Below are 12,864 nucleotides of genomic sequence, written 5' to 3'. Positions count from 1 at the left end.
TTGGTAGGTTGCATATTTTTAGCACTATGTCAAGCTGAGTATATTTCATGAGCCTTGGCCTTTTTTTTGCCATTTGCGCTCTTCTCTGAGTGCGTGGGACGGGGTCATGTTGGGGTATGGTGATTCCTGCTCATCAAATTAATTGCGAGCGGTTGTGTTCCTTGCGCCAGTCCATGACTGGAGTAAGAATTGTGGTGAGACGTTCACTGAGGCACACGTCACTTCACGCCGAGCTTGATTCATTAAGAGGCATGTGCCTCGCACTACATCCCTCCGCCTCATCAAGACTGTGGAGAACAACGCTGGTGGTGATGAATCGGGGCCTTTGTGTGTACATCATGTCATCCACTAAAAAAATAAGTTCAGCTTTTTCAAGTTCTGATAAAATCTTGATTATAGTACTGGACTCATCTAGTGCTTAAAAGGGTTCATTAGTCCAGAAACACCATTTTTTTGAGTTGGCAGAGGAGGGTTTCCCCTACATAGGGCGATCTTATTGATTTATTACTTTTGTAATGTTTTCTGCCTCCAGCTGTGACACGATAGGATCATTTAACATTTCATGGTTACCTCTGATATAATTGCTAACAATTGATATAGCATTGTAACAGAAAAAGGGAGACCATTATTTACATCGCAAATGACATTTGCTTTCTCTCCTAGATCATTGGAAACTGTGTGTCCTTGCTTGTTCTCAGCTCTGCCCTCCCTGTCTTCTCAAGAACGTTGGGTAAGACTTATAGCTGCAAATGGATTTTATCTAAAGTATCGTTCGACCTTGTAGGACAATCTTTTTTTCACAGAATCATAGATTAGACAATTATAATTTAACAATTGAAGATAAATTCTGCTATAAAAGGGTTACCTCAATAGGATACAAGTCGTTTTAATAATGTGGTTGCATAAATATGCACGCTCTTACATCTAATACTTTTTTGAGGTAACCTTTGCATTTGACAGCATTCAGTCATTTTGGGTAGCAGTCTATCAGCATGGCACATCTAGAATTGCCTTTCTTTGCCCACTCTTCCTTGCAGTAGTGCTCCAAATCTGTCAGATTGCGAGGGCATCTCCAGTGTATGGTACAGACCAAAAGTTTGGCCACACCTTCTCATTTAAAGATTTTTCTGTATTTTCAGGACTATGAAAATTGTACATTCACACTGAAGGCATCAAAACTATGAATTAACACGTGGAATTATATATATTTAACAAAAAAAGTGTGAAACAGCTGAAATTATGTCTTATATTCTAGGTTCTTCAAAGTAGCCACCTTTTGCTATTTTAGTCACCGGGAATGGTTTTCTCTTCACAGGTGTGTCCTGTCAGGTTTATTAAGTGGGATTTCTTGCCTTATAAATGGGGTTGGGACCAGCAGTTGTGTTGTGCAGAAGTCTGGTGGATACTACACAGCGGATTGTCCTACAGAATAGACTGTTAGAATTTGTATTATGGGAAGAAAAAACAGAGTGGCCATCATTACTTTAAGAAATGAAGGTCAGTCAGCCTGAAAAATTGGGAAAACTTTGAAAGTGTCCCCAAGTGCAGTGGCAAAAACCATCAATCGCTACAAAGAAACTGGCTCACATGAGGACCGCCCCAGGAAAGGAAGACCAAGAATCACCTCTGCTTCTGAGGATAAGTTTATCCGAGTCACCAGCCTCAGAAATCGCAGGTTAACAGCAGCTCAGATTAGAGACCAGGTCAATGCCACACAGAGTTCTAGCAGCAGACACATCTCTACAACAACTGTTAAGAGGAGACTTTGTGCAGCAGGCCTTCATGGTAAAATAGCTGCTAGGAAACCACTGCTATGGACAGGCAACAAGCAGAAGAGACTTGTTTGGGCTAAAGAACACAAGGAATGGACATTAGAACAGTGGAAATCTGTGCTTTGGTCTGATAAGTCCAAATTTGAGATCTTTGGTTCCAACCGTGTTTTTGTGTGACGCAGAAAAGGTGAACGGATGGACTCTACATGCCTGGTTCCCACCGTGAAGCATGGAGGAGGAGGTGTGATGGTGTGGGGGTGTTTTGCTGGTGACACTGTTGGGGATTTATTCAAAATTGAAGGCATACTGAACCAGCATGGCTACCACAGCATTTTGCAGCGACATGCTATTCCTTCCGGTTTGCCTTTAGTTGGACCATCATTTATTTTTCAACAGGACAATGACCCCAAACACACCTCCAGGGTGCGTAAGGGCTATTTGACCAAGAAGGAGAGTGATGGGGTGCTATGCCAGATGACCTGGCCTCCACAGTCACCAGACCTGAACCCAATTGAGATGGTTTGGTGTGAGCTGGAACACAGAGTGAAAGCAAAAGGGCCAACAAGTGCTAAGCATCTCTGGGAACTCCTTCAAGATTGTTGGAAGACCATTCCATAATTTCAGTTGTTTCACACTTTTTTATTAAGTATATAATTCCACATGTGTTAATTCATTGTTTTGATGCCTTCAGTGTGAATGTACAATTTTCATAGTCCTGAAAATAAAGAAAAATCTTTAAAAAGAGAAGGTGTGTCCAAACTTTTGGTCTGTACTGTACATCCCCCCCCCCCCCCAGGTCCACACATAGGGCCTGATTCATCAAAGGGGCATACCGCTCTTCATGAGTCAGGAGCGTCTGACTCTAGCATGCTCCCTCGTCAAGACCAGCGTGAACAATGCCAGTCTTGATGAATCAGGGCCATGAATTATCACTTGGATGCAGGTCTAGGCTCTGGCTAGACTATTCCAAAATGGTTATCTTCTTCTACATGATTTTGGCAGACTTGATGTAGGTTTTGACAAAACATAGCTGGACTTGAATGTTTTTCTTTGTAACAAAAGACTTCTGTGGTGCCACACTACCCCACAGGCCACACATATGAAGAACATGGGAGATTGTCACATGCAGCACACAACCAGTACTTGTCAAAAATTCCTGCAGCTCCTTTAATGTTGCTGTAGACCTATTTACAGGCTCCTGAACGTACTTTCATCTGGTCTTTTCATCAATTTTTGAGGATGTTCAGTTTTAGGTAATGTAACTTTTGTGCCAAATTTAGGCCACTTGATGACACTGTTCCATAGTCTATATAATGGCTTGGGGTTTTTTTTTGTACCCTTCTTCTGACCACTTTCAACAATGGCCAGTAAAAGTCTCAAAGAAGAAAAAATGACATGGCCCCCTTGTTCACCTGATCTGAACCCCATAGAGAACCTGTGGTCCCTCATAAAATGTGAGATCTACAGGGAGGGAAAACAGTCCACCTCTCGGAACAGTGTCTGGGAGGCTGTGGTGACTGCTGCACGCAATGTTGGTCGTAAACAGATCAAGCAACTGACAGAATCTATGGGTGGAAGGCTGCTGAGTGTCATCATAAAGAAAGGTGGCTATATTGGTCACTAATTTTTGGGGGTTTTGTTTTTGCATATCAGAAATGTTTTTCTAAATTTTGTGCAGTGATATTGGTTTACGTGGTGAAAATAAACAAGTGAGATGGGAATATATTTGGTTTTTATTAAGTTGCCTAATAAATCTGCACAGTAATAGTTACCTGCACAAACAGATATCCTTCTAAGATGGCCACATCTAAAAAAAAAAAAAAAAAAACACTCCAACTTCCAAAAAATATTAAGCTTTGATATTTGAGTCTTTTTGGTTGATTGAGAATATAGTTGTTGATCAATAATAAAAATAATCCTCTAAAATACAACTTGCCTAATAATTATGTATGTATGTGTGTATGTATACGTATACACATATTACTGTATGTTTTGCGGATTGACCTGGGATGTGTTTTATTCATGGGAACTGATGTCAAAATCACTGGTGAAAAACTCAAACATGGACATCTAGCTGGAGAGAAGAGATTATAGAGGATATTGGATGCTAATCAGTGTTTGATATGTAACATTCTTCTGTCATTATTACTAGATTATTTATGTCTATGATTTTTTTGTGCCATGTAACATTTAGGGATTACTAGATTTGACCTTCTGGGAGACTTTGGGCGTTCCAACTGGCTGGGAAATTTTTACCTGATCTTCCTGTACAACATCTTGTTTGCCGGTCTCACCACACTTTGCCTAGTAAAGAAGTTCACCTGGGCCATGCAAGCTGAGCTTATCCGTGCATTCGGTAAGGGTGATGTCTGGAAAAGAACTGGATTTCAAATATGTCCATTTTATAGCCGTTAGAAATGCTTAAAGTAACTTAGAGTAAGCATTAGCATTTTTATGGCCAATTGCGTACATCGGGAAATTACCCAGAATTTATTTTTTGTGCCTGCCCTTTCCCTGAAAAGGGTTATTCCCATCTTTATAGATGGGAATGTTGCGTAGGGTTTGTAAATACAAGCAATTTTGCAGTTTACTGCTTATTAAAATTTTCACCCGTTGTTGAGATATTAATAGTTTCCTTTTTTGTTTTACCACCTGTTGTCTTGGAGACCGACCACTGCCACGAGACAAAGGAATATGCTCTTTTGTATTGAGCTTGTAACCGTTGTGAAGCTGGCCAGGATCGCTGAAGCACACGGTTACCGCTAGATCCCGGCCAGCTGCAGCGCAACGATTACTAGCTAGACATCAGCAGTGAACGTTCTCATAGACAGCAAGTCTATTTACATAAAATAAGTTATCTCAAGAACGTCTGCAAATTCTAATGTGTAGTAAATTGTCCAGCTATGAAGATGCGAATAATCCTTTAGTCAGTATTGCTTATTAACGTTTATATTCTGTAAGGATATCAGGCATTTCTTAAAGGCATTTTGTTAATTGTATTTATCTCTGGCGCTACCTCATAAGTTGAAGGGCAACTGTATATTATGTGCCTTGTCCTTGTGCCTTGTCCAGCCTAATCTCCATGTAACTGCTGAAGTTCTTTACTGCTCCAATATTATTTTGTAGCCACTTGTTTCAATCATAAACTACTATATCATTATACATTGTGTTTTTAGCAATTAAATAACAACCACAGGGAAACTCAAATTGGACAAATCACAATAAAGTTAAATTTGAAATGTTATCATGATGAGCCCTTCATCTGATGTGTATAAGGACTTCCAGACTTGTCCATAGCAGCACTATCGGAGCGCAGGAGGAGAGCATATGCCCTATTATTTGTTCTCATGGCAGATGATCCTCCTCCAGAGGTCTCTACAAGCAGCTTAGTTTCTATAGACCTTGCATTTTGTGCAGTGAAGTCCCCAGTGTTTGTATGAGTCCAGTGATTGACAGCCTTCCCTGCATGCAGATATAGCTCAGCCACTGGATTTCAATGACTGAAATGCAAGTTAGGCTACGTTCAGACTAGCGTTGTGCTAGTGTGCGTCGGGTTAGCGTCGGGCGACGCAGCGGCGACGCACGCGTCATGCGCCCCTATGTTTAACATGGGGGACGCATGCGTTTTTGTTTGTTGCGTTGTGCGACGCATGCGTCTTTTTTGCCGCAAGCGTCGGACCAAGAAAACGCAACAAGTTGCATTTTTCTTGCATCCGATTTTCTGCAAAAAACGACGCACGCGTCGCAAAACGCAGCGTTTTTGCATGCGTTTGCTGCGTTTTTGCGTGCGTCGTGCGTTGCGTCGCCGACGCAGCGGCGCACAACGCTAGTCTGAACGTAGCCTAATACTGAATCATTTCCCACAAACCTACCGTATATCCTCCTGCTCCGCTTCTCTATATCGTGCTATCCACAGATCGGAGCGCATGTGCAGCCTGACTGATTCCCACTAACATACACCTTCCATAAAAGCAGAGATCACACAGATATAAAGACCCTTTGTAAACGGCAGCCATTTAACATTATATGCAAACCTGTAGGAAAAATACCTGACTTATTTATATATAATATGGAAGATAGCTCTGCTATATACGCTCTTGTCTGATTCCCCTATTTGTTCTCCTTTTAGGACTAGACAGATTATCTCTGCCTGTGACCAGAATTCGCAGTCAAGGAAAGGCGTGATTTACCTCCAAGGAATTGTCTTACAGTGTGCCGAGCACCTGGTATCCAGGTCCTTGCATCATGGATGGTCGGACAGTCCGCTCAGATGGCGATTCTAGCTTTGATGGATGACGTCTCGTGAATGGACTTCATGGGACAGGAGCAATGGATTTATCAGGAGGAGATTGTTAGCAGTTTCTCGCCGGCTCCTGATCAGGATGAGGAACTAATGTTCCACAGTAATCTGAGCCAGTTCTTGCAGGGGTGAAGTCTGCCCCTTTACGTTGCTTGAATATGATTTCTGCTGCTAAACAGTAGGAAAGGAGTACAGATAGACTTTGTGTTGGTTTTCCTTTTTTTTTATTTTTTACAGATCTAATGTTCTTATCAGGGTATGTTCATTGATGAGATACATGCAGCCCCAGCATTACGCCATGGGCCCCCTCTGTTTGGTTGTAATAAGAGACTTGGAGGGTTTATTCTGTAAGATGAATAATCGCTGGAATGTTTTGCACACCAATGATATCATCTCAGATGGAGGAAACTTCCGGAAGTCTCCTTCGTTCTACTTGTGCTTGTTTACATGGACGCCACTCCTGCCATCTCATCAGATGCTGGTGCCACTCACTAATAAGAGTTCACCAGCTTTTTATGAAGCCCATAAACCAAGAAACTCTTGTCCCTCATGTGAAGAGGGATCAGCTCCTTTATTGTCTTCTGTGTCTTTTCTACTCATTTCATTGAGATTTTTATGTGTTTGTTCCTGGGTCTCGTCCGTTCTGAATGTGTGTAATATACCAGGGAGCCCGCGTCTTCTGTCTATAGCTGTGTTAGTGTGAACCTGTGAAAGTTTCCCATGCTGCGTCCTTCTCTATTTATTAGCGCCACAATCCCTCTCTTAGGATGTTCAGGACTTGCAGTATTTTCTGGCTGTGCTCCATGTTTGTTAAGTAGGAACCTATTAAACACTTGGTGCACAGTAACTATCATAAAAAATGCCTAAAATCGCTGCCTTCCACCCCTTACCCTCATTTAGATGCTTACAGTGGGGCAAAAAAGTATTTAGTCAGTCAGCAATAGTGCAAGTTCCACCACTTAAAAAGATGAGAGGCGTCTGTAATTTACATCATAGGTAGACCTCAACTATGGGAGACAAACTGAGAAAAAAAAATCCAGAAAATCACATTGTCTGTTTTTTTAACATTTTATTTGCATATTATGGTGGAAAATAAGTATTTGGTCAGAAACAAAATTTCATCTCAATACTTTGTAATATATCCTTTGTTGGCAATGACAGAGGTCAAACGTTTTCTGTAAGTCTTCACAAGGTTGCCACACACTATTGTTGGTATGTTGGCCCATTCCTCCATGCAGATCTCCTCTAGAGCAGTGATGTTTTTGGCTTTTCGCTTGGCAACACAGACTTTCAACTCCCTCCAAAGGTTTTCTATAGGGTTGAGATCTGGAGACTGGCTAGGCCACTCCAGGACCTTGAAATGCTTCTTACGAAGCCACTTCTTCATTGCCCTGGCGGTGTGCTTTGGATCATTGTCATGTTGAAAGACCCAGCCACGTTTCATCTTCAATGCCCTTGCTGATGGAAGGAGGTTTGCACTCAAAATCTCACGATACATGGCCCCATTCATTCTTTCATGTACCCGGATCAGTCGTCCTGGCCCCTTTGCAGAGAAACAGCCCCAAAGCATGATGTTTCCACCACCATGCTTTACAGTAGGTATGGTGTTTGATGGATGCAACTCAGTATTCTTTTTCCTCCAAACACGACAAGTTGTGTTTCTACCAAACAGTTCCAGTTTGGTTTCATCAGACCATAGGACATTCTCCCAAAACTCCTCTGGATCATCCAAATGCTCTCTAGCAAACTTCAGATGGGCCCGGACATGTACTGGCTTAAGCAGTGGGACACGTCTGGCACTGCAGGATCTGAGTCCATGGTGGCGTAGTGTGTTACTTATGGTAGGCCTTGTTACATTGGTCCCAGCTCTCTGCAGTTCATTCACTAGGTCCCCCCGCGTGGTTCTGGGATTTTTGCTCACCGTTCTTGTGATCATTCTGACCCCACGGGGTGGGATTTTGCGTGGAGCCCCAGATCGAGGGAGATTATCAGTGGTCTTGTATGTCTTCCATTTTCTAATTATTGCTCCCACTGTTGATTTCTTCACTCCAAGCTGGTTGGCTATTGCAGATTCAGTCTTCCCAGCCTGGTGCAGGGCTACAATTTTGTTTCTGGTGTCCTTTGACAGCTCTTTGGTCTTCACCATAGTGGAGTTTGGAGTCAGACTGTTTGAGGGTGTGCACAGGTGTCTTTTTATACTGATAACAAGTTTAAACAGGTGCCATTACTACAGGTAATGAGTGGAGGAAAGAGGAGACTCTTAAAGATGAAGTTACAGGTCTGTGAGAGCCAGAAATCTTGATTGTTTGTTTCTGACCAAATACTTATTTTCCACCATAAAATGCAAAAAAAATGATAAAAAAACATACAATGTGATTTTCTGGATTTTTTTTCTCAGTTTGTCTCCCATAGTTGAGGTCTACCTATGATGTAAATTACAGACGCCTCTCATCTTTTTAAGTGGTGGAACTTGCACTATTGCTGACTGACTAAATACTTTTTTGCCCCACTGTATGTGGGCTGTCCGGTGTCAAAAGACAAGAATGCTGAATCCTGACTGTGATCACACACTGCCAAGATTCCCTTTTAAATCAAATAATAAAGCTGAAGAGACAGCGCGAATACAGTCTCATCTGATAAATAGTGATGGGCGAACGTGCTCTGATAAGGCGTTATTCAGGCACTCTCGGGTGCTAACCGGGTGTCTTGGGCGTGCTTGAATAATATGTTCAAGTCCCCGCGGCTGCATGTCTCACCGCTGATCGACAGCCACAATACATGCAGGAATGGCTGTTTGTTAAACTCCTATAAAAGCATGTAAAGGCAGCAGCCGGACCAGCGATACAATGCCACGCTGAAAATAAGGAATTCGGTGGTTGAGTCCACGCTGGCAAAGGTTTAAAGGCGTAGTCACACACAAGGTTAAAGCATCAATGCGTTTTGGGTTTTTTTGTCCACGCGTTTCAAAGTTTCCAAACCTCTTCATCAGGACCAAACCACAATGATAACAACTATTGAAACGCATTGATATAAAAAAACCGCATTAATTCTTTAACCTTGTGTGTGACTACACCTTTGAACCTTGGGCAGCGAGGACTCTGAACCACTGTATTCCTCATTTTCTGCATAAGGTCTCCTTTTACACTCAGACCTCATGTATGTGATTTGTATAGTTGCAGACATGTATTTACTTCTCTTATCCAGCTTTCCCCAATAGAAAGAGAATTAAGAGCAGCACAAATGCTGTGGACACGTGACTGCCCCTCGCACTGGGCACACAGGGGCATCGTGTCACTATGCGATCGCACACTGTCACGGTGTCACACAAAGTGACTGCAGATTCTTCTTCTCAGACCGGACAGCCCGTTGATCACCCTACAGAAGATCCTACTTCTGGAGGTCATGATGTCCACTTTCTGTAGCCGTACACAGGTTTTCATGGGTCGCAGTCCGTCTGTGACTGTAGTTCACACTCTGGCATCTGTAGCCATCACTTGTCACCATATTTGTTCTTTATGGGCTCTAGTAAATCCACTGTTCTCATTTTATTGTATAAGTTTAGTCTGTCTTTTCAGGTCAGATTCTGAGTTTACAATATATGAATGTTTACTGGAAAAACAAAGCTTAAATAAAAGTTTCCCTATGCATAAAACATAAGTGTTAGGACGATAGGAGATGTATAAACTAAAAGCCATTATGAGATGAGACTTCTATGTAGACAATGTTAGAAAGCAACTTTTTTCGCAAACAACGTAGTATTTTTTCTTCTTATTGCATCTATTAATTTTTCAAGCAGAACGTTGAAGTGAAAGGTAATGCTTAAAGGGAACCTGGCAGCTGATACATGCTGCCCGATCTACGAGCAGCATGTGTCAGATACTGGCTGTATGATTTCAGCCATATAGATTTAATTCTGATACACTGCGGTGTCGCATAAAAAACCCACCGGGGACCCATCCGCAACGGATACTAGTCGGACAGGCGGGTCCACAGCCGTGTTCTACCTGCCCGCTGCCCTGGAGTGGCAGATCACTCGCTACACACACACGCAGGGAGAGAACTGTCACTCTAAGGCAGCGGGCGGGGAGAAGCCTTTGGGAACCTGCCTGTCCCATTAGTATCCTGTACGGATTGGTCACAGACTAATTTTAAACTGTTTTTTTCCCCATGGATTGGGCAGCCTGTATCAGCTGTCAGGTCCCCTTTCAACTAATCCCTGTAAAAAGAAAAAAAAAATTTCCATCAGACCATTGCACATTCCACCACAAGGTGGCAGAAGTCAGGATGAGTTTAATATTTAACTTTTTTTAATATTCTTTCAAGCCACTGAGTCTTTTCTTTTGCTACAAAGCAGTTTACCACACTATTCGATCATTTTTTTTTTTTTTCAAGTATAACTTTATTAAGCAATTTATCTCCTCTTTGCAAATGGGAAGATACATTTCTAGGAGGAATAACAGGAACAAGATTATCTCTCAACGAATACAAAACCTGTCCGTAGAGGGGAAGGGAAGTGGTTTTAACTGCTGAGGAGCAGTGTGATCCCTCTACCAGCTGTGCCCACGCACTAGTGCGGGGATACCCACTAGCTTCCCTTTAGCAGGGCATCTTTTACATTGCTATAGTCCTTTTTACAATGTTGTATTTGGTAAGCGGCATCTATGGAGTCCGACTCCTGCTTCCGCAGGTTTACACACTGATCATTGCCGAATAGTTTGCCTTTGCTCCGTTCATCACAATGGGGCGCATGGAAATTGTGCTGCAGAAAAAAACTACTTCCTATATACAAAACCGATTACATCCCCTGTATGTATCTTACTGTTATCTATCCAATGCGGAATCCATTTATTTCTTGCTTATTTTTTATTTTTTATTTCTTTTTTCTTGTAAAAGGAAAAAATATGTTGCATAGAAGTGGTATAGAACCGCTGCATTTCCTCCGTCTATTGTCCTGTGTTTAGCTGTAGTGATAACAGAACGTACTCATTTGGAGTACAGATGATGGCAGTGAAAGGATCAGGACCTTTGACCTCATCAGTGCAATCTTCCAGAGTTAGTGAGACACGTGCTGAGCTGACGCTTTCACTTCCATAATCTGTGCTCTAAATGAGCACGTTCTGGCATCATCGCAGCTCCAAGGCGGAGAGATCGGGGAGAAGCTGGTGTGTGGACGCCTCTTACGCAGTCTTTCTTTTTAACAGAAGTGAAAAAAGATTCCATAATAAAGTGTCTTGCAAAGTTTAGTATGTTTCCATGCTGGACAAAAGTGTGTGTGTATATGTATATATATATATATATATATATATATATATATATATATATATATATATATATATATATATATATATATATATATATATATATAATGTGTGTGTGTATATGTATATATATATATGTATACGTATATATATATATATATATATATATATATATATATATATATATATAATGAGTAAATCTTTAACAGGCAGGTGACGTGACATTGTGCCTACTGCAGCCAGTGAGCGGATGCCTTTTTGCCGCAGCTCATCAATATACCATCAGGGCGGACGTCATCATCAGCAAAGTAATAAAGGCTGCAGACCATCAGTGGCCGCTCATTGGCTACAATGGCCACATGACACAACAATATCACGTCACCTGTCCAGAATAGTGGCTCTCACAACACTGGAATGGCGCTGCTAGCTGAGGCGAGTGGCAATTATTTTAATTGGGATCCTGATTTAATAAGGGATTGTCCAGTAGTGGACAGCGCTGATTAGCAGTGGAAATATATACCGTATATCATATTGCATGAATCCAAGCAGGAATTTAAGATTACCTACTGCCCTCTAGTGGAGATTTTAGCTAACTGCAATCTCTTGCGTAAACTACAAAATTCACTATCAGATCCCGTCACTACTGTGATAAATCTTGATTTGAGTGCAAAACGTTACTAAATGCTCCACCTGTATTCGTGTCAGAAATGTTATCCCTTACCAATAGCGTCCCATAATTCCATATTACTGTCCTTCTACCTACCAATCATATGTGGTCGACCACTCTATCCATTTCCTGGCTTATCTTCTGTCCATGTAATGTTTTCCTGCCACCAGTGCTCTGTGTATTCCTCACTTCTGCCTGGCATACACTGCAGGGCTGTGTATTCACCTTTGGCAATAAGAGTTGTCAAACAATCATATTAACTATTTTTTAAAAATCTTTTAGTTATACAGAATTGTTATTTTTAATAGAAAGAATCTAAAATCAGAAAGGATGAACTTGGTATTACCATTCTCTGAACGATCTTCCGTGACCAGTCTGTTAGGTCTGGATGATATAAGGTAGCGATGAATGTGAATGTATATTCCTGTACAGTGAAATGTGAAGAATGTTTGCTTGTAAATTGCTGTATGAGAAATGACTCCTCTGCTGACTTTGGATATATTCAGATTTAGATCCTTTATGCGCCAATTTCCGATTTAAAAAAAAAAGCGTATGTAGTCCTCAACGTATCAATGTCTGCCTATGGGATATTTAAATAGGTGATTGGCCATCTGGATATATCCAAAGCTCTGTCCGCAGACTATCCGGCTCTTGGGGTCTATCCTTTCTTAGCTGCAGTGTATTTATTGCATAGTACCAGACCTTAAATGGGTTTCTGTTAGGACTTCCTTCTGCTGTGCACCTATGCTGTACTATCGGGTTTTCCCAAAATCAGTCACAGGTTAATATCCAAACCTGAATATTGTAGTCGCGTTACTCTACTTCATATCCAGGGTTAGAGATGTCCTCAGGATACCCAATCCTTGC

The 12,864-nt window shown here is 41.6% G+C and overlaps 1 protein-coding gene across 1 annotated transcript in view; it reads left to right on the top strand.

Annotated features, from left to right (window-relative positions):
* Positions 1-6,975, top strand: part of LMBR1L (limb development membrane protein 1 like) — a 68,477-nt gene extending 61,502 nt beyond the window's left edge. Inside the window, exons 15-17 of the mRNA XM_069758351.1 lie at positions 664-730; positions 3,967-4,128; positions 5,902-6,975. Coding sequence (XP_069614452.1) covers positions 664-730; positions 3,967-4,128; positions 5,902-5,957 — 285 coding nt within the window. The 3' untranslated portion in view covers positions 5,958-6,975. The remainder of the gene's footprint in view (positions 1-663; positions 731-3,966; positions 4,129-5,901) is intronic.
* Positions 6,976-12,864: the final 5,889 nt, after the last annotated feature.

Source organism: Ranitomeya imitator, chromosome 3 (assembly GCF_032444005.1).
Source record: "Ranitomeya imitator isolate aRanImi1 chromosome 3, aRanImi1.pri, whole genome shotgun sequence".
In the NCBI taxonomy this organism is placed as follows: Eukaryota; Metazoa; Chordata; class Amphibia; order Anura; family Dendrobatidae; genus Ranitomeya; species Ranitomeya imitator.
This window is presented reverse-complemented; position numbering and strand designations above follow the sequence as displayed.